Source organism: Trachurus japonicus, chromosome 18 (assembly GCF_045865225.1).
Source record: "Trachurus japonicus isolate A0001 chromosome 18, Traja_1.0".
NCBI lineage: Eukaryota > Metazoa > Chordata > Actinopteri > Carangiformes > Carangidae > Trachurus > Trachurus japonicus.
In genome coordinates this window covers 7,618,156-7,641,349 of record NC_140924.1, presented here as the reverse complement: position 1 = coordinate 7,641,349, position 23,194 = coordinate 7,618,156, and the positions used below count along the sequence as shown (strand labels likewise).

The following is a 23,194-nucleotide window of genomic DNA, read 5'->3' as shown; positions in this document are numbered from 1 at the left end:
CTGTATGGAGCTTTAACACAAAACATCTACCTTTATACTGTATGGAGCTTTGATAAAAACGTCTACCTTTATTTTGAAGGAGCATCTACCTTTATACTGTATGGAGCTTTAACACAAATATCTACCTTTATTTTGAAGGAGCATCTACCTTTATACTGTATGGAGCTTTAACACAAACATCTACCTTTATTTTGAAGGAGCTTTAACGCAAACATCTACCTTTATTTTGAAGGAGCTTTAACGCAAACATCTACCTTTATTTTGAAGGAGCCTATAATCTAAAGCTCTCAATTCCTTCATTCTACACATCGTGGCTTTAAAAGCTTGTGTGTTGTTGTTTCTTTTTTCACAGGTAACATAGGAAAAACAAAGCCTACACACACACACCACACACACACACACACTCTTTCCGTCCACTCCATCTCTGCTGTGTTTGCTTCTCTGAATTATTGAAAAGACAGAAAACAAAAAGCAAAGAGAAAAGAAAGAAAGGAGAGAGAGAGAGAGAGAGAGCGTGCCGTCCGTCCGTCCGTCTTTTCCTTCAGACTCCTGTTTCTATTTTTCTTTTCTCCTCCTTTTCTTCTGCTGACCTGGAAAACGGCCCTGATAGAGTTACTCCTCCTCTGTTCTCTCATTTCTTTTTTATTTCCTCCTATTCTTCGTCTTCCTCTTCTTCTTCTTCTTCTTTCTCCTCCTTTTATTTCATTCAGTGATTTTTTTTGTGTGTCTTCTTTGTCCGACCTTCTTCTCCTCTGTAACGGACACTGAGTGTCGGCCTGGGAACAGACGACGGACAATAGAGCGGAGGAACGAGGGAACGAATGAAAGGGAAAATAGAAAAGAGGGATATTTAGGACGAGGAGGAAACAGATATTGAGGTGTTTGACGGATGAAAGACGATCACGTTGGGGGTTTTTTTTATTAGAAATGGGATGGAGAGAAGAAAGACTGAGGGAAAAAAGAGGGAGAGTGAAAGTTGTTTATATTTATAATTACTCAGTAAGTTGAAAAAGAGAAACAGAAAAAGAAAGAAACAATCAAATAAAAAGAGAAAGGGAACAAAATAAGAGTGTAAGAAGAAAGACAGAAACAGAAAAAGAGAAGTCAAAGTAAGAAAGATATAGAAGAAACAAAGAAATAGAGAAGGAAAGAAAGAAAGAAAGACAGAAAGAAAGAAAGAAAGAAAGAAAGAAAGAAAGAAAGAAAGAAAGAAAGAAAGAAAGAAAGAAAGAAAGGGCAAAAAAAGAGAAAGAAAAGTAGAAAAAAGAGAGTGAGAGGAAAAATAAATGAAAGAAAGAAAGAGACAAAAAGAAAAAAACTAAAAGAAAGAAAGACAAGGAAGAAAAAAGAAAGACAGAGTAAGAGAGACTGTAGATAAGACAGTAAGAAAGATAGAAACAGAGAAAAGGAGAATCCAATAAAGAAAGATATGGAAGATGGAGATGGATATGGAAATTGAGTATAGGAAAGAAAGAAAGAAAGAAAGAAAGAAAGAAAGAAAGAAAGAAAGAAAGAAAGAAAGGGCAAAACAATTAAAAATAGAGTCTAAGAAAGAAGGAAAGAAAGAAACAAGAGAAAGGGAAAAGTAGAAAAAAGAGAGTGAGGGAAAAATAAATGAAAGAAAGAAAGAAAGAGATAAAAAGAAAAAAACTAAAAGAAAGAAAGACAAGGAAGAAAAAAGAAAGACAGAGTAAGAGAGAGTGTAGATAAGAAAGACAGAAAAAGAGAAAAAGAGAATCCAATACAGAAAGATATGGAAGATGGAGATAGATGGAAATTGAGTGTAAGAAAGAAAGAAAGAAAGAAAGAAAGAAAGAAAGAAAGAAAGAAAGAAAGAAAGGGCCAAACAATTAAAAATAGAGTCTAAGAAAGAAGGAAAGAAAGAAACAAGAGAAAGGGAAAAGTAGAAAAAGAGAGTGAGGGAAAAATAAATGAAAGAAAGAGATAGAAAGAAAAAAACTAAAAGAAAGAAAGACAAGGAAGAAAAAAGAAAGACAGAGTAAGAGAGAGTGTAGATAAGAAAGACAGAAAAAGAGAAAAAGAGAATCCAATACAGAAAGATATGGAGGATGGAGATAGATATGGGAATTGAGTGTAGGAAAGAAAGAAAGAAAGAAAGAAAGAAAGAAAGAAAGAAAGAAAGAAAGAAAGAAAGAAAGAAAGAAAGAAAGGAAAAAGTAGAAAAAAGAGAGTAATGGAAAAATAAAAGAAAGAAAGAAAGAGATAAAAAGAAAAAAAACTAAAAGAAATATAAGAGAGAGTGTAGATAAGAAAGACAGAAACAGAGAAAAGGAGAATCCAATAAAGAAAGATATGGAAGATGGAGATAGATATGGGAATTAAGTGTAGGAAAGAAAGAAAGAAAGAAAGAAAGAAAGAAAGAAAGAAAGAAAGAGTGAACGAGTGAAAGAAAAGAAAAAATAAACAAATGAAAGAAAGAGACTAGAGAGTATAAGAAAGAAAAAAGAAAGATAGAGCAAGAGAGAATGTAAATAAGAAAAGGAACGAAAGAAATGAACATGTTTGATCAGATGTGATTGATGAGAATTGAACCTGACGATCAAACACTTTGATCCACACAGGAAGTGGAGGTGGTTTTCAGAATAAAAGCATAGCGATAATAACAATGAAGAAAGAAGGAAAGAAAGAAACAAGAGAAAGGAAAACTGTGAAAAAAGAGTGAGGGGAAAAATAAATGAAAGAGATAAAAAAGAAAAAAAAGAAAAGAAATAAAGACAAGGAAGAAAAAAGAGTATGAGAGAGTGTAGATAAGACAGTAAGAAAGATAGAAACAGAGAAAAGGAGAATCCAATAAAGAAAGAAATGGAAGATGGAGATAGAGATGGAAATTGAGTGTAAGAAAGAAAGAAAGAAAGAAAGAGTGAACGAGTGAAAAAGAGAAAAAAAACTAAAAGAAAGGAAGACAAGGAAGAAAAACGAAACACAGAGTAAGAGAGAGTATAGATAAGAAAGAGAGAAACAGAGAAAAAGAGAATCCAATAAAGAAAGATATGGAAGATGGAGATAGATACGGAAATTGAGTGAAGAAAGAAAGAAAGAAAAAAGAAAGACAGAGTAAGAGCGAATGTAAATAAGAAAAGGAACGAAATAAATGAACATGTTTGATCAGATGTGATTGATGAGAATTCAACCTGACGATCAAACACTTTGATCCACACAAACTCACAGGAAGTGGAGGTGGTTTTCAGAATAAAAGCACAGCGATAATAACGATGATGATGATGATGATGATGATGATGATGATGGGCCTGAGCAGCTGTTGCCGTGACGACTCCATCACATCACACCATCCGATCAGACCGAGACTTAGAGGAGGAGTGAAGGTCGACACCATCGGAGGAGGATGGGAAACTCCTCTTCCACTCCTCCTTCACTCCTCCTCCGCTCCGACCAGGGATGGAGGGATTCACCCTGCTCGGACGGAAAAGACTCGTTTTTTTGACTCGATGATTGAGTGATGAGGAAGAGAGAGAGAGAAAGAAAGAGAGGGAGGAGAGAGAAAGAGAGGGAAGAAAATATGAAGAAGCCAGAAAAAGTGAATGAATGAAGGGAGGGAAGGAGGGAAGGAGAGGACAAGGCCAAGGAAAAAATTAGGTGTGTGTGTGTGTGTGTGTGTGTGTGAGAGAGAGAGAGAGAGAGAAAGAGAGAGAGAACATCTGCCCATCTGTTTATACTTCTTTTCTTCCCCGGTGTAAATGGCAGAGGGGATGAGGCCCAGCTGTCATCCACACACACACACACACACACACACACACACACACACACACATGCACTGTTACACACACACACACACACACACACACACACATGCACTGTTACACACACACACACACACACACACACACACACACACACACACACACACACACACACAGCGCGGGGAATTCAGTAGGCAATAATAGAGAGAGACGGTTGCTAATTCAAACTAATGGAGGGAGATGAAGATGGATGAGAGAGGGAACGAGGGAGCAGAGAGAGAGAGAGAGAGTGGAGGAATGAAGGAGTGAAACGACAGAGAGAGAAAGAGAGAGAGAGAGAGAGAGAGATGCTTTCACAGACCTGAAGGAAACTAAACACGTTTAATACAGTAGTAACGACGTAACCGTGACGATGATGTAATAATAAAGTCGTATTAACTGAGTCGTTTATCAATAATTAACTCTCTCTGTAGTTCTACTGCTGCTTTACCTCCATCATTAACTAGGCTAGGAAGAGCTGTAAAAACACCCAATCAGCTCTGATTGATCAATATCATTACCAATATCTATAATATATCTATATATCTACATATATTATACATATTAAACATCTTTTTATAGTGTAACTCTGTGTTCACTTTATTAGGAACAGCTGTAAAAACACCCAATCAGCTCTGATTGATCAATATCATCACTAATATGTATAATATATCTAGATATCTATACATATATTATACCAAATATAATATATAAACACCCAATAAGCTCTGATTGATCAATATCATCACTAATATCTATAATATATCAATATATATCTATACATATATTATAGATATTAAACGTCTTTTTATAATGTAACTCTGTTTGTGTTGACTTTATTAGGAACAGCTGTAAAAACACCCAATCAGCTCTGATTGATCAATATCATCACTAATATCTATAATATATCTATAGAGATATCTATACATATATTATAGATATTAAACATCTTTTTATAGTGTAACTCTGTGTTCACTTTATTAAGAACAGCTGTAAAAACACCCAATAAGCTCTGATTGATCAATATCATCACTAATATCTATAATACCGTAGATGACCAAATAATCGCCCGCGTGCAAATACGCGCCTGTGCTCTAATAGCCGCCGGGGTCCGACCTCATTTGGCAAAATAAACGCCGGTTCAATTAAACGCCCGGGCGATTAAGTGTTTACCATAGTCTTGCACAGAAAACAAAAGTTGTTTTTTTTAACAGCGCTTCACCGGCTCTCACCTCTTCTGTCAGTCAGCCCCTCCTCTCGCTCTCTCTCGCATGCAGGCGCGCACACACACACACACACACACACACACACAGACACACAAACACAGGCGCGCTAGACTGAGGGATATAGGGATATAGATAAATGCGCTAATGTACAGTGTTGAAATTACCGCGATCGACCCCCCCTTCCGTTATCATTCATAACACTGCTCTGATCAGCTCCCTGTGTCGCGGTTACACAGACAAACTGTCTTTGTATTTATTGTCTGATGTCAATAAAGATGCGTCGGGGGAAAAAGTAGTTTTGTTCCAGTGGTGCTATGGTGACTTCTTCTTCGTTCTTTGCATGATGGTCTGGTGCTGCTCATTGCAAAAATAAATTGTAGCCGGTTGCAAATACGCGCCTGGTTCTTATAAACGCCTGGGGTCCAAGTCGATTTAGCATATTAAACGCCCGGGCTAATAAATGGTCATCTACGGTATATCAATATATATCTATACATATATTATAGATATTAAACGTATTTTTATAATGTAACTCTGTTTGTGTTCACTTTATTAGGAACAGCTGTAAAAACACTGAGGTTCCTCAAACTGAGTGTTTTATCAATGAGCTCTGATCTGCAACTGCAAAAATTAATCGATTAATCGCACAATAATCGATTATTGAATTAATCGTCAACTATTTTGATAATCGAATAAACGGTTTGAGTAGTTTTTTTTTAAGAAAAAAAAGTCCAAATTCTCTGATTCCAGCTTCTTAAATGTGAATATTTCTGGTTTCTTTGTTGCTTTACGACAATAAACTGAGTCTCTCTTTGGTTTGTGGACATTGACCAAACAACTAATCGATTAATCGTTCATATAATCAACAGATTAATCGATAAAATAATTGTAAGTTTCAGCCCTAACCTAACTGTCTGATGTTAAAACTCTTCTTAAAACCCTCCTCTTTTTTCTTTGGCTTTATGTGCATGGATATTTTTTATCTGGGGTGGACATTTATTGATTGTGTTTTATTGTGTTTTTAAAACAAAATCTTTTTATTGTTTAAAATAATGCTTTATGAATAGAAATGGATTAGACTGGATAATTCTATCAATGAGGTCTTTATAGATTCATATATAATGGATATTAAACATGTTTTTATAGTGTAACTTTGCTTGTGTTCACTTTATTAGGAACACCTGACACTTTTATTTTCCATGTGTTTCTTAAAGGGACAACGAGGAGTTTTGGAAAAGTGAAGCGTTTTCACACTATATTTATGAGCCTCCGCACCGTGAAATTCTTTGACCGGCGCAAGACAGACTCATGTTTTCATTCATCAAGAATTAAAGTCAGAGGTTCAAAGACGATCACATACCGTCGTAGTTCCCACCATAAACGGCGATTCGGCGGCGTTATTGTCATGACTCGCCACGAAACCGAAAGTAAAGAAACGCTGGTCGGCTCGACCAGCATTTCCACCACCACTAATAATAACAAAATAACGATAGAGACAAAACGATATATTTATCGAAAATGGGCCCATTAACAAGTGGTAACGTAGATTCATCCACATTAACGTGAGACTTTTAAATAACCAAATAACTCGCTGTCCCTTTAACTTATGTGTTTCTCAATGAGTTTTGGTTTGTGTTGTACTTTAACATAATAAACATCTAACTTTATCACTGAGGTGTTTATATTAATATGATATAAGGACAAAAACAAGACACACACACTGTTGTCTCTTCTGCCTGTGTATTGATAAGTATTGATCCTATATAGGAGGAACGCTCCAGATCAGATTTGTTGTTGTCGTGTGTTTTCGAGCTTCACGTCGTCCTGATTGACGTCTGGTGTGTGTGTGTGTGTGTGTGTCCAGGAGGCAGCGAGTGCTCCTGGGACAAGGAGCGTCTCACCAGCCCCCCTGCTGGAGCCCACGGAGGAGGAGGAGGAGGAGGAGGAGGAGGAGGAGTGACAGTGGGAGCAGCAGGAGGAGGAGGAGGAGGAGGTGCAGCGGCAGCAGGTGGAGGAGGAGGGAGGGGCCCGGCCCTCGGAGCCGTCAATCAACAGCAACTCCAACAGCAGCAACAGCTACTGGCTAACAGTGAGTACACACACACACACACGCACACACACGCACACATCCTTGTAAATCTATCTTTGTGAGGACGTGTCATTAGCTGGGTTTCCATCCAAGTCGTATCGAATTTAAAAGCGGATTTTGTGAAAATGCGCAAAAAGCAAATGCGAATTTATGACCGTTTCCATTCATTAGTGTTTTGCGATTAGGAGGAGTGCACCGTGAGATTACGTCATAAGAGAGCGTGACTGTATCCAACAGTTGACACTCATCTGACACTCAACATCATGGACAATTTACTTACTTTCCGGACAATAGACGCACCTGTATAAGCCGCACCAGCTAAATTTTAAAAGAAAATACTGTACATAGGCTATAAGCCGCACTTGAATAGCCTATAAACTGCAGGTTTTCATGTTGTAACGTGAGATATTTACACAGAAAGACAGTAGGGAACTGTGACAGTCTGCTCGCTTTTCCGCTGTTTTGGTTACGCTCCTCTCGCCCATGTGCATCTGTTTACATACGAAGCCGGTGAAAAATCAATAAATGTAGCGGTGGATAACGTTACATATCGATGTTACGGCGTGTGTTTGTGTAGTCTTAACCGTCATAAACAAAAGATTATGGGTTACGGAGCGCGTTTGTGTCGCGGGGTGCAGAGACGAGAGCTGGGACACCGGGGCGTCGCTGGGTGAAGTCCAGCAGCTTCATCCACAAACTCTGCCTCAATTCGCATAATCTGTTTCCATCACAAAAACTCGCATTTCCTTTAATCGATACACTGACTAATCCACCCCCTCCAAGCGTATAAACTTTTATGCGCATTTACTGCCTTTTTTCGAATTTCTGGCGTTTCCATTCAAGTATTTATTCGCAATTTTTGAAAATGCGAATAAAAAAAGGTGGATGGAAACGCAACTATTGACATAATGTATTCCCTAGCCCCTTACCCAGGGTTCCTACAGCTTAAGCCTAGTTAAATTTAAGACTTTTTAAGACGTTTTTAATGCCACTTGAAATGAAATTTAAGACAGACTTAACAAGAGAGAGGAGATGATAAACTAAAAAGGACACGTTTGCTCGTAGGTACTGTTTGTTTCCATCCAAAGTGATTCAAATAACTGGGAAATGATGCGCATTAAAAGAAATTTGAGTTCTGTGTGTTTCCATTAAAAGTAGCCTACGGACTTTGGTGAAAACTACAAACTCGCGCAAGTTTTCTGCAGCTGTCCTTTCAAAATAAATGCATAAAAAGTCCAGAAAAAAAAAAACTGACTCGGGAGCTGGTGGCAGTGAGAGATTTAGCGGTGACGGCCGCCACTAACTTCTCTATTTCGGAATGTTACCAATTATTTTGAGATTTGAGACTAATTACAATCATAAAATGCTACCAAGTGTTAACATTTTTAAGACGTTTGAAAAATTGATTTAAGACATTTTAATGCCAATTAAGGCCTTGTTTTTAGATTAATGAATTCAATGCCTTTTAAGACTTTTTAAGGATCCGTAAGAACCCTGTTACCCTAACCTTAAAGGTGTAGCTACAGAAATGGCCATTTGTCCTGTTTGTCGCGCCGAGTTGTCATGAGCTGCAACACGAGTTCACCCGAGTAAGGAAAACGAATTTGATTGGTCGTTATCGAGCGGGCGGGATATTCAAAGCTTGGGGCGAGACCGAGCTCCGTGTGTGTGTGTGTGTCTCAGACGTTTGAATGACGGATGACGGATCCAATATCAGTGGCTGATGAATCGTGTAGGCTAAACATCTGCAAGCGTTAGCATGCTACGTTCGGTTTAGCATCGCTGCTACCGCTCAGCTTAGCATCTGGTCCCGTACTTTTTTTTATTTTATCTGGTCCCGTACTACGTGATTACACGTGGCTACCATTGTTGTCATAAATGCACCATTCAAGGACCCTCGGAAAGCGGAGAATCTCACGATTCAGATGCAGTTTACAGCTCGTCCCTATCAGGTTCAGAAGTTATTTAGCCTCATGTTGTGCTCCTCTCTAGAGAGTTAAAAGTTGTAAGTCAACTTTAATCGTCATTTACGTGCCTTTCCTCAATTATCTGGACTATGAAACTTGGGAGATTGTTTTTGAATGTCATTTCTTTGAAATTGACCCTTCGCCAACTCCTCCCACAAACGGCTATTGTCCAATCCTACGTTAGCAACCGTAACTATAGGCCTGGCAAGCTTTCCGCAGTGAGTCATTACGTTTGCTTTTGTGGACACATTTTGAGACTAGGATGAAAAACATTTGTTTGTAGAGAAGGATGTTGTTGTTGCTGCTGCTACTATGGCGGCGGCAGCAGCAATATAGAGATGTTCAGATATGAGCGGACTTTTTTTTCGACTTGAGCAAGTGTAAATATGGGGATAACCATATGTTCACCTCCGAAATGACAGCTGTACTTTTAGGTCTTTTACCTGGGCTTTTAGGCGAGGGATCCTCCAGGCAGGGACTGCTTTCACTGACTGATACAGCGGTGGGAGAAAACAAAACAGCAGCCAAAGCTGTATGTGGTTCACAATCGCCCAAAAACTTGCAGTTTGACAACGTTTCATGACCAGTGAGATGACCTAAGTCTTCGCGGGTTGATAGACGGTAAAATTACCGGTCCTTACTGCTGCTCTGTACATTGTCCAGTCGTGTCGTTGAACAGATGTTTTATCCTCCTGCGCGAGTCACGTCACTGAAAACTATGAATGATCTTTGTGACTTCTTCTCTCTATTATCTCAGAACAGTTTATCCAGAAATTTGCTGATATTTCCTTTGAAATCGATACCAAATACTGCCAGGAGCATGGCTGGGAGTGAAAGCTTGCCCGCCGTAGCAACAGTAACCAAGGGGGCGGGGCTTACACGAGGGGTCAATTAGCAAAAAAATTTTTTTTTTTTTTTTTAATTGATTTTCCACGTTATCAGCTGATTATCTAAAAATAGAACGTTGCGACTTCCGACTCATTTCGCCAGAGCGGGTCACATATCAGTGGCTGGTGAATCGTGTACAGGCTGACGTATAATCCGTGCGCCTGCATTATTCAATGCGAAAAAAAAAAAAGACACACTTTCATCCCGGATTTACTCAAAAATTGAATTTTGCACAAAGTTTGGCCTACATCATCTGAAAGATGAGTTATTACATTAATTTTATGATCCAGAGTGGGCTCAAATTCAATTTTCTTTTCTGTACACCTTTAACCATCCAAAACAAATGCCCAAATAAAACTTAACCATTAGGCTACTCTAAACCTAATTTAAACCTAATTATAATCTAACGTCTTAACCCTCAAAAAGCCCTTTGAAAAAGTGAGGACCGGCCAAAAACGTCCTCAGTCTGTTGGTTAAAAACTCGTTCCGGTCCTCACAACGTAGCATGTATACAAGAACACACACACACACACACAAACACACAAACTATCAGAGTGTGTGTGTGTGTGTGTTTAGAGGGGTGGCAATATTTGTTAATGTACGCCATTTAATCTGTTCCCATCTCCTGTATTAACACTCTGTCTGGATTAATCAGTACACACTCTACTAAATGACTCAATTCATCAACACCACACACACACACACACACACACACACACACAGAGGTGCAGACAAACAGAAACACACCCATACTCGCTCGTTTTCTTATTGCAGAAGTAATGTATTTACACACACACACACACAGACACACACACTGGGCAGCGAGAGGTGACAAACACTCACATTGATTATTCTATCACTTCAGTCGTCACGACAACAGCAATCAGTGTTATTGTTTCATTGGAATGAAAGCAGCCGCTGAGTGTGTGTGTGTGTGTGTGTGTGTGTGTGTGTGTGTGTGTGTGTGTGTGTGTGTGTGTGTGTGTTTCCGACATCTGAGGCGTCTCCTCCTCCTCCGCAGTTTGTTGTGTTCGCCTTTGAAAAGCAGCGGTCAGAGGTCGAAGGTCAGAGGTCAAGGTCGTGCTTTTTAGGAGGTGCAGGGTTAAAGGGTGATTTAAGGTTAATGGAGGGTCGACGGAGAGAGAGAGAGACGGTGAAATGTGTCGTTGGAGTAAGGAAGGAAGAAAGAGATAGATGAAGGAAAAGATGGAAAAAGAAATGAATCAAGAGAGAGAAGGGAAAGATGAAGAGAAAACGGAAACTAGAAAATAAAGTGGTGAAAAAAAGCGGAATGAAAATGGAAAAAAGTGAGGAAAGACAGAATAAAAAACAAAGAAAGAAGGAGAACTGAAAAGAAAAGAAACACAAAAGAAGAACAGGACAGGAAAGACAGAAGAAAACAATGAGAAGGAAAACGGAAAAAAGAAAAACCAAACAGTTGTGTTTTTTAGGAGGTGCGGGGTTAAAGGGTGATTTAAGGTTAATGGAGGGTCAATAGAAAGACAGTGAAATGTGTCGTTGGAGGAAGGAAGAAAGAGATAGATGAAGGAAAAGATGGAAAAAGAAATTAATAAAGAGAGAGAAGGGAAAGACGAAGAGAAAACGGAAACAAGAAATTGAAGTGGTTAGAAAAAAGCGGAATGAAAATGAATGAAAAAAAAGAGGTGAGGTAAGACAGAATAAAAAACAATGAAAGTAACAGAACTAAAAAGAAAAAAAACACAAAAGAAGAAAAGAGGAAGATAAAAGACAGGAAAGACGGAAGAACACAATAAGAAGGAAAACGGAAAAAAGAAAAACAAAAAGGTTGTGCTTTTTAGGAGGTGCGGAGTTGAAGGGTGATTTAAGGTTAATGGAGGGTCAATAGAAAGACAGTGAAATGTGTCGTTGGAGGATGAAAAAAAAGAGAGATAGAGATAAAGGAAAAGATGGAAAAAGAAACATGAATAAGGAGAGAGAAAAAAAAGATGAAGAGAAAACGGAAACAAGAAAGTGGTATGGGAAATGAAAAAAAAGTTAAATGAAAATGAAAAAAGAGGTGAGGAAAGACATAATAAAAACAAAGAAAGGAGAAGAACTTAAAAGAAAAAAACACAAAAGAAGAAAAGAGGAAGATAAAAGACAGGAAAGACAGACAAACACAATGAGAAGGAAAACGGAAAAAAGAAAAAGAATAAGGTTGTGCTTTTTAGGAGGTGCGGAGTTAAAGGGTGATTTAAGGTTAATGGAGGGTCAATAGAAAGACAATGAAATGTGTCCTTAGAGGACGAAAGAGAAGAGAGAGATAGATGAAAGAAAAGATGGAAAAAGAAACATGAATAAGGAGAGAGAACAGACAAGAAAGATGAAGAGAAAACGGAAACAAGAAAGTGAAATGAAAATGGAAAAAAGAGGTGAGGAAAGACAGGATAAAAACAAAGAAAGGAGAAGAAATAAAAAAGAAAGAACAAAAACAAAAGAAGAACAGAGTGAAACTAAAAGACAAAACAGACAGACGAACACAATGAGGAGGAAAAGGGAAAAAAGAAAAACAAAAAGGAGGTGCGGAGTTAAAGGGTGATTTAAGGTTAATGGAGGGTCAATAAAAAGACAGTGAAATGTGTCCTTAGAGGAAGAAAGAGAAGAGAGAGATAGATGAAGGAAAAGACAGAAAAGAAACATGAATAAGGAGAGAAAGAAAAGAAAGATGAAGAGAAAACGGAAACAAGAAAATGGTTTGGAAAATAAAAAAAAGTGGAATGAAAATTTAAAAAGAGGTGAGGAAAGACAGGATAAAAAACAAAGAAACGAGAGGAAATAGAAAGAAAAACAAAACAAAAGAAGAACAGAGAGAAACTAAAAGACGGAACAGACAGACGAACACAATGAGGAGGAAAACGGAAAAAAGAAAATCAAAAAGGGCGACTCTGACCTCCCCCCTCTCGCCTCGTCACCCTTTAACTCCTTGACCTCCATATTTTTTTTTCCTCCTCGGCTTTGTCAACTTTTATTAGTGAAACATTTGACACTGAGATGACACCTACCCTCTCCCCCTCTTCTCGCTCTCCCCCCTCTCCCTCTCCCTCTCCCTCTCTCTCCTCAAGGTTAAGTTCAGCGCAAGTTCACAGACACGAGAGCTCATCCCTTCATCCATCCATCCATCCGTCACGCTCACTCTCTTTCTCTCTCTCTCTTTTTTTAACAACTTCTCAATTTCACTGAGGGAAAAAAAAACTCAGAGATAAAAGCAGGAAGTGATTTTTTCGACTCGATTCCACCAACAAACAGCAACAACAACTGAACAGTCTGAATGTATTAAAAACCTTAACATCAACAAACCTCTCAAAGGTGCTAAAACGCGGACGTTGATGAAGTGTCGGCAAAATAAATTTGTTGTGTGAGAACAAAGAGGCACAACAAAATAGATTTTACCACAATAAAAGCGCAGCTGCAGGGTGAAGCAGCAGCTTTCACGCACTTGTTATTTTTCTCTATTGTAGAAAATGATCAATATTAAACAAGTGTTACTGTGTCGACAACGAACGGTCCATCTGTTTTAAGTTTAACTCGACTGAATTTGCATAAAAATATGTAAAAAAAAAAAAAAAAGTCTATTAGAGAATAATCTGTATATTTCAAAATAAAATGCAGAAGTTGTGACAAAACTGTCTTTTTCCTGTCACTTGCTGTTACAGGATTGGACCTGCCCTTCATGATGATGCCCCACCCACTGCTGCCCATGGGTTTGCCTCCCGCGTCCGTCGCCATGGCGATGTCACAGATGAACCACCTCAACACCATCGCCAACATGGCCGCCGCGGCACAGCAGATACACACTCATGTACACCGCGCGCCCGTCATCAAGGTACGTAACTGTGATAGCGTTAACAGTGGTTTTAAATTGATCGAAACAGTAGAGGACCCAGGACGGCTCCCTGAGGAACTCCTCCAGCACTTTGACTGTAGTTTAGTCCAGTAAAATGTTAAGACAGGAACAAAACAGCTGATAATAACAGATTGTTTTTAAATGTATGGCTATTCGTTATCAATAATTACTCATCAATTACTAAGACAGGAACAAAACAGGTGATAATAACAGATTGTTTTTAAATGTATGGCTATTCGTTATCAATAATTACTCATCAATTACTTACCACAGGTCTTTTTGATTGAGATTTCTACTTAATTAGTTAAGAAAACATCATCATGGTCATTTGCTTTTCTTCTTTTTCAAGGTTATATTGTCTTAAAGTGGAAGAAAATTTAAATTCAATCCATTTTTAATCAACTAAAACTCTTAACTTAATTGATAACTTGAAATCTTTGAGTTTTAAACAGTTGATCAGATGAGTGTGTTCTTTTGCATATATTTAGCATTTCGTAATGAGTGATGGAAACAAGGGGCTTTTATTTTTAAACTCTTATTGATTCACAGTCATTTCCTGTGACAGATAAAGTGTCACGTTCATGTGTTTGAGGATAAATTATTACAGTTTGTAAATCAAGGTAACTATAAGCTTTAATAGTGGTTTTAAATGGAAACAGCAGAGGACCAAGGACGGCTCCCTGAGGAACTCCTCCACCATTTTGACTGTAGTTTAGTCCAGTAAAATGTTAAAGCAGAAGTAAGTGATATATTTGTGTTAATCTAAGTCTTAAATAGTTATATCTTCCGACAGCAATCACTTACATAGAGTGTTTGGACTGAAACACGGGTCTCTCAGTCACTCTGATCTGCTCTGAGCCGAAGAGAAAACATTTATCGTATCCTACAGTTTTTATCCAATGAGGAGAGAGAACGGCATGCAGGGCTGTGTGTGCAGCCAAGGGACGCCGTGAATGTGGCGACGTAGCGACGAGGACTGTTATGGTGCGTTCAAGGAAACTCGTATTTTTCCGACCGTGAGTCGTACCAGTTCGATCTGGTACGAGTTCACGGGTCGGAAGTTACGAGTGGCCGTTATAGTGACTTTCACCGGTAAAACAGGTCGGAAAAACACGAGTGGGTTGCCTGAAACGCTACAAAGTCGTAAGTTGTGACTTGAAGCTGTAATTTACGATTTCAAAAGCCTGCCTGGAACGCAGCATTAGTGAAAACGACCGGACCACTTACTTCTGCTTTAAGTCAGGAACAAAACAGGTGATAATAACAGATTGTTTTTTAAAATATGGCTATTCTTTATCAATAATTACTCAATTACAATTAATCAATAACTTACCACAGGTATTTTTTTGATTGAGATTTCTACGTAATTAGTTCAGAAAACAGCATCATGGTCATTTGCTTCTTTTCTTTTTCAAGGTTTAATTGTCTTAAAGTGGAAGAAAATTAAAATTCAATCCATTTTTTATCAACTAAAACTCTTAACTTAATTGATAACTTGAAATCTTTGAGTTTTAAACATTTGATCAGATGAACCAGAACATTTAAAATTGAATTGAGTGTGTTCTTTTGCATTTATTTAGCATTTCGTAATGAGTGATGGAAACAAGGGGCTTTTATTTTTAAACTCTTAGTGATTCACAGTCTTTTCCTATGACAGATAAAGTGTCATGTCCATGTGTTTGAGGATAAATTTTAACAGTTTGTAAATCAAGGTAACTATGAGCTTTAACAGTGGTTTTAAATTGATCGAAACAGTAGAGGACCCAGGACGGTTCCCTGAGGAACTCCTCCACCACTTTGACTGTTAGTCCAGTAAAATGTTAAGTCAAGAACAAAACAGGTGATGATAACTGATGGTTTTTTAAATATAGCTGTTCTTTATCAATAATTGTTTATCAATTACTTACCGCAGGTCTTTTTTGATTGAGATTTCTACTTAATTAGTTCATAAAACATCAATATAGTGATTTTCTTTTCTTCTTTTTCAAAATTAAATTGTCTTAAAGTGGAAGAAAGAAGATGTCAGTCAATTTTTAATCAACTGTAACTCTGCACTGTTGATTTATTATCATTTCTTGCTTTGGTCACTTTAATATTTTAATTGATAACTTGAAATCTGCGAGTTTTTTCATTTAGTTCATTTAGTCATTTAGTTTTAAACAGTTGATCTTATAAAACAAAACATTTATTTTTCTTATTTATTGCATTTAACATTACATTACAAGTGATGGAAACATGGGGCTTTTATTTTTAAACTCTTATTGATTCACAGTCATTTCCTGTGACAGATAAAGTGTCACGTTCATGTGTTTGAGGATAAATTACAGTTTGTAAATGACAATGATTTGATTTCATTCATTTAATTTGCCCTTTATAAAAACATGATAAAATCACACTAATAATAATTACTCAACACACACACACAAACACACACACACACACACAGTGCCAGTTCTTGTTTCCATTACACACCGTGTTGTGTTTATTTTTGTTGCTACCTCCGACACGTTGGTGTGTGCCCTGACTGTGATCAATGGTAACCGAAGGTAACCGCGATTAACACAAACCTCTAATGATTCACCCGAGACGTTCGAGGAATCCCTGTTGAACGGCTGCACTTAATTACATCTGACTCTCTCTTCTCTCTCTGTCTGCAGGAGAGAGTGTGTGACAGTCCCTCTCTCTCTCCGTCTGTTGATGAGACCAACACTCCTCTGCAGTCACAGCCCAGCAGCTCGGCCTCCAGCTCGCCCGAAAGACTGGGTACGCACACACACACACACACACACACACACACACACACACACACACACACACTCGCACACACTCGCATAGAGAGTCATGGCCTTTTAATATAAGGAGGTTTGAGAATCATTGACTGCGGTTCAGGAGGCACGGTGAGGTCAAAAGGTCGGTGGTTTCGAGTCCATGGGCATGAATGATACTGAAACTCACTGCTGTGTGTGTGTGTGAGTGTTTTTTCTGTTCGTCATTAAAGGGATAGTTCAACATTTTGGCAAATTGGCCCATTGCCATAATCCCTATAGTCATAGCAGTAGGTTCGTTACCTTTAATTGTCGGTGCAAGCTATTTTTAGAACGGCGGAGCAGAGCCACACAATCCAACAGCTCCACAACGCTCTGGTGGACAAGTTGTGACCTGCACATTCACCACGCTATGAGATAATAACAGAACGTTACCAGACAGAGTTGTTTTAGAGGGAAATTCATGCAAAACCGCTGATGCGCGTTGCCTTCAGGGACAGTTTTTCATCAAGCAGTCTCTGTATTTCCCTCTAAAACAACTCTGTCTGGTAACGTTGTGTTATTATCTCATAGCGTGGTGAATGTGCAGGTCACAACTTGTCCACCAGAGCGTTGTGGAGTTGTTGGATTGTGTAGTTGATGAGTTTGATGAGGGAAACCAAGAAATCCCATAATGAGCCTCCGTAGCGTAGCTCTGAGCAGCTCACGGCTCTGCTCCGCCGTTCTAAAAATAGCTTGCACCGACAATTAAAGGTAACGACGAACCTACTGCTATGACTATAGGGATTATGGCGATGGGCCAATTTGTCAAAAATGTTGAACTATCCCTTTAAGACTGCAGTGAATTGTCCGAAATCCTACAACCTCTGAACGCCTCATGTTACAACAATGTAAAACATAAAAAAAAGTCCCAAAAATAAATCTGACACCACTTGCACGGAGTTGTAGACACATTTCACACACACACACACACACACACACTCACACACACACAGACACACACACACACAGGTTAGCGAAGTGTGTGTGTGTTGGGCGTAAACACAAACTCAACTGAGTGTTTCCTCTCTGCAGGATTAGTGTCGGCCGATGCAGACGTCGCACTGACCAACCCTGCTGCACCCAACAAGAAAATAACAAAGGACAAAGGTTGGACCACACACACACACACACACACAACCACACACACACACACACACAGACACACACAAACACACAGACACACACACACTTTTCTATAAGTGAGGATATTCCATTACCCACCTTAATCTAAACCCTCACCCATTTTCCTTTGACATCTGACAAATTGTTCTCACTTAGGAAGCTCTCCTCATCTACTGTATGCACACACACACACACACACACACACACACACACACACACACACACACACACATAAACACTGTGACTGAAAACACACACACACACACACACATGCAGCAGACAAATATGCCGTGACACACACACACACACACAAACAGAGAAACAGAAGCGTCAGGATGTTCTGCTGCTCCTATTGATCACCTGTCTCCGAGCCATCAATCAGACGGAGAAAGGAGAGAGGGAGGGAAGGAGGGAGGGAGAGAGAGGGAAGGAGGGAGGGAAAGAGAGAGATAGAGAGAGAGGGAGGGAGGGAGGAGGGAGAGAGAGGGAGGCTAAGTGAGGGAGGCATGGCGGCTAAAAGGGGTCAAAGGTCGCGCACTAAAAGCATGCGGGGCCTCTCCTCGCTCCATCACGCTCTCTCTCTCTCTCTCCCTCTCTTTCCACCTCTTGCTGATTTTTTTCCCCCCTCCTTATAACACATTGTTTTCATCTTCGTCTCTCTCCATCCTTCCCTCCTCCCTCCTCCTCTCCACTCGTTTTCCACTCCATTCATTCATACACCGGGAGCTCCGCTGCTGCAGACATCATCAGCAGGAGCAGCAGAGGAGGCGATGACTTTAGAAACCAATCACAGAAAGGAAAGGAAAAGAAAGGAAGGAATGAAAAGAAAAGAAAAGAAAGAAAAATAGACAGTGAAAGGGAAGAAAAGAAAAAAACTGGAAAAGACAGGAAAAGAAAGGAGAGAAAAAATGAAATTAAAAGAGAAGAAAAGAAAGGAAAACAAAAAGAAAGGAGAGAGGAGAGAGAAATGAAAGAAAGAAAGAAAGAGATAAGAAAGAAAGGAAAAGTAAAGACAAGAAAGGAAGAGAAAGTAAAGAAGTAAAGAAAAGAAAGGAAAAGCAAAGAAACAAAAGGAAAAGAAAAGAAAGGAAAAGGAAATGAAAAGAGAAGAAAAAAAGAAAAGAAAGTAAAGGAAAACAAAAAGAAAGTAGAGATGAGAGCGAAAAGAAAGAAAGAAAGAAAGAAAGAAAGAAAGGAAAAGTAAAGAAAAGAAAGGAAAGAAGTAAAGAAAAGAAAGGAAAGAAAATTAAATGAGAGAGGAGAGAGAAAAGAAAGAAAGAAAGAAAGAAAGAAAGAAAGAAAGAAAGAAAGAAAGAAAGAAAGAAAGAAAGGAAAAGTAAAGACAAGAAAGGAAGAGAAAATAAAGAAAAGAAAGGAAAAGCGAAGAAATGAAAAGGAAAGGAAAACAAAAAGAGAGGAGAGAAAAGAAAGAAAGAAAGAAAGAAAGGAATGAAGTAAAAAAGAAAAGAGAGAGTCAGTTGGAGCATCTTCAACATGTTGTGATGCGGTGACATCATCGTGACATCATCATGACATCATCGCGCCCCATGTCACCGACGCGCTGGGAGGGAAATAAACATCCGTCTATCTCTCCGTCCATCTGAAACGACCGATCTGTGTTGTGATTGGTCGATTACCTCCTGTTGACATGACATCACCGATGACGTCACTGATACTGATCGATATTTGATGAAAAATGAAATTAAAAGCAAAGAAAAGAAAGGAAAGAAAAAATTGAAATGAAAAGAGAAGAAAAGAAAGGAGGAGAGAGAAAGAAAGAGAAAAGAAAGAAAGGAAAAGTAAAGACAAGAAAGGAAGAGAAAGTAAAGAAGTAAAGAAAAGAAAGGATAAGCGAAGAAAATAAAAGAAAGGAAATGAAAAGAAAAGAAAGTAAAGGAGAACAAAAAGAAAGGAGAGAGGAGAGAGAAAAGAAAGAAAGAAAGAAAGAAATGAAAAGTAAAGAAAAGAACGAAAGAAAGAGAGAGAAAAGAAAGAAAGGAAAAGTAAAGACAAGAAAGGAAGACAAAGTAAAGAAGTAAAGAAAAGAAAGGAAAAGCGAAGAAAAGAAAAGAAAGAAAAAGGAAATGAAAAGAGAATCAAATAAAAGAAAACAAAAAGAAAGGAGAGAGGAGAGAGAAAAGAAAAAAGAAAGAAAAAAGAAAGGAAAAGTAAAGAAAAGAAAGGAAAGAAGTAAAGAAAAGTAAAGAAAGGAAAGGAAAAGAAAAGAGTCAGTTGGAGCATCTTCAACATTTCTAGTGTTGTGGTGCGGTGACCTCATCATGACATCATCATGACCTCATCACACCCCGTGTCACCAACGCGCTGGGAGGGAAATAAACATCCGTTTATCTCTCCGTCCATCTGAAACGACCAGTCTGTGTTGTGATTGGTCGGTTCCTCCTGTTGACATGACATCACTGATGACGTCACTGATACTGATCGATATTTGATTGGGACTCGATCGAACTTTATTTTCTTATCTTACCAACTGTCAACGACACCTTTTCAAAATAAAAGCGCACACACTGAGCAGCCACAAGGAAACACGTTTTCACTTCCTCCTCCTACTCCTTCTCCTCCAAACGCTTCTCTCCATCTTTTATAACCCTTTTGAAACCCTCCTCTTTCCATCCTCCCCCTCTTTTATATCCCTCCTCTCTTCCATATTTCTTTTAATAGCCTACCTGTTTTTTCCCCACCATGTTTTCTTCGACCTTTTGTCATCTTTTGGCTCTTTTTTTACTTCATTTTGCATTTTTTTACCCTTGTCAACAAGTTCATTTGGGGAAAAAGAGAGGGAAAACAGAGGAGGAGTGGAAAAGAAAAAGAAAAAGGAAAGAAAAAAGTTATAAATGATCATTTTAAAGGCGAATTGGGTTGATTTAAAAGAGGAAAAAAGGAAAAAAATGTATTATTTATGGAAAAGAAAAAGAAAAACAGAGGTGAACGTGAGACAGAAATCAGAAAAGATGGAGGAAGAAAAAGATGGAGGTGCGTAATATTTGATTGGGACTCGATCGAACTTTATTTTCTTATCTTAACGAACTGTCACTCAGGTGAATCCACTTCCTCCCTCTGCTCCCTTAATAATAATATAATAACAATAAAAGCGCACACGCTCACATTGAGCAGCCACAAGGAAACACGTTTTCACTTCCTCCTTCGTTCCTCCTCCTCCTCCTCCTCCAAACGCCTCTCTCCATCTTTTATAACCCTTTTGAAACCCTCCTTTTTCCTTCCTCCCCCTCTTTTATATTCCTCCTCTCTTCCATATTTCTTTTAATACCTGTTTTTTTCCACCATGTTTTCTTCTACCTTTTGTCATCTTTTCTCTCTTTTTTTTTACTTCATTTTGCATTTTTCTTTTCCCTTTTTTTTTTTTTTTTAGCCTTGTCAACAAGTTCATTTGGGGAAAAAGAGAGGGAAAACAGAGGAGGAGCGGAAAAGAAAAAGAAAAAGGAAAGAAAAAAGTTATAAATGATCATTTTAAAGGCAATTTGGTTTGATTTAAAAGAAAAAAAAGAATTATTTATAGAAGAAAACGGAAAGAAAAGGAAAAAACAGAGGTGAACGTGAGACAGAGATTAGAAAAGATGGAGGAAGAAAAAGACGGAGGTGTGTAAGAGTGAGAAAGAGTGAAAAAAGACGAGTGGAAAGATGAAGACGAGACAAAAACAAGAGTCAAGAGTGGAGGAGGAAGAGGAGGAGGAGGAGGAGGAGGAGACGCAGAGTGGTGGAGGGATGTATGGATGGAGTGACTGATAGAGGATAGAGAGTGTGTGTGTGTGTGTGTGTGTGTGTGTGTGTGTGTGTGTGTGTGTGTGTGTGTGTGTGTGTGTGTGTGTGTGTGTGTGTGTGTGTGTGTGTGTGTGTGTGTGTGTGAGTCAGAGAGCGTCTTAATCAGCGTTAATTTCACAGCAGAGTTAACCCAGTTGTCAGTGTGTTAGGCATTAAGGGCTGAGCAGACACTGTGACACACACACACACACACAAATCAAGGATGTCTTTAATCCTTGCCAATTAGTACCCCACATGATTGTGTGAATACTAACGACCTCTGTACGTGTGTGTGTGTGTGTGTGTGTGTGTGTGTTGGCTGTAATTGATTTCTCTGACGCTGCTTCGTTGCCTTTTACACCTTAGTAAACATCAACATTTCATAAAAAAAACTCTCCAACGCTCCAACACGATTCGCTGATGATGGAAAGTTTCCCCCCACCGGTGAAAGTTTCAGAGAAAGAAAGGAACGAGCCGTGTTACATTCAAGGGAGTCAGGAAAAAAAACAAATCTGCATCAAAACATTCAGCTGCAGTTTGGAGATTGTTAGCTTATGTTAGCTTAGCTTAGCTTAGCATAACGACACGATGCAAAGTTACTGCTTCTAATACATAAACTAAACTAAACTAAATATATAAAAATACTATGTTACGGACCTCAAATGAGTGGCTCGTACAACAATATATAACATGTTAATGAGGCAGATGTTGTTTTCTAATCTTTGACTTTAGCTAGGTTAGCGGGTGTTATGCTAAGCTAAGCTAGGCTAGGCTAATGTTTGTTGTAGGGCTGCCTCCAAATAGTCGACCAAAATTTCATTGGTCTACTGGTTACAACAATAAATAACATGTTAATGAGGCAGATGTTCTAATCTTTGACTTTAGCTAGGTTAGCGGGTGTTATGCTAAGCTAGGCTAATGTTTGGTGTAGGGCTGCCTCCAAATAGTCGACCAAAATTTCATTGGTCGACTGGTCACAACAATAAATAACATGTTAATGGAGGCAGATGTTGTTTTCTAATCTTTGACTTTAGCTAGGTTAGCGGGTGTTATGCTAAGTTAAGCTAGGCTAGGCTAATGTTTGTTGTAGGGGTGCCTCCAAATAGTCGACCAAAATTTCATTGGTTGACTGGTCACAACAATAAATAACATGTTAATGGAGGCAGATGTTGTTTTCTAATCTTTGACTTTAGCTAGGTTAGCGGGTGTTATGCTATGCTAAAATAAGCTAAGCTAGGCTAACGTTTGTTGTAGGGCTGCCTCCAAATAGTCGACCAAAATTTCATTGGTCTACTGGTTACAACAATAAATAACATGTTAATGAGGCAGATGTTCTAATCTTTGACTTTAGCTAGGTTAGCGGTTGTTATGCTAAGCTAAGCTAGGCTAGGCTAACGTTTGTTGTACGGGTGCCTCCAAATAGTCGACCAAAATTTCATTGGTTGACTGGTCACAACAATAAATAACATGTTAATGGAGGCAGATGTTGTTTTCTAATCTTTGACTTTAGCTAGGTTAGCGGGTGTTATGCTATGCTAAAATAAGCTAAGCTAGGCTAACGTTTGTTGTAGGGCTGCCTCCAAATAGTCGACCAAAATTTCATTGGTCGACTGGTCACACAAAAAAACAACAACAAAACATTTGGAGCCGTGTCTTGTCAAAATTAAGTCAGAATCAATTTGACTGAACTGTGTG

The 23,194-nt window shown here is 38.6% G+C and overlaps 1 protein-coding gene across 3 annotated transcripts in view; it reads left to right on the top strand.

Annotated features, from left to right (window-relative positions):
* The window catches only part of dachb (dachshund b), a 135,872-nt gene that overhangs the window by 92,702 nt on the left and 19,976 nt on the right, over window positions 1-23,194 (top strand). For all 3 annotated transcript variants that reach the window (XM_085806306.1, XM_085806307.1, XM_085806308.1), the window contains exons 4-7: window positions 6,849-7,073; window positions 13,603-13,772; window positions 16,451-16,556; window positions 17,633-17,707. In XM_085806306.1, the coding sequence (XP_085662432.1) occupies window positions 6,849-7,073; window positions 13,603-13,772; window positions 16,451-16,556; window positions 17,633-17,707 (576 nt within the window). The remainder of the gene's footprint in view (window positions 1-6,848; window positions 7,074-13,602; window positions 13,773-16,450; window positions 16,557-17,632; window positions 17,708-23,194) is intronic.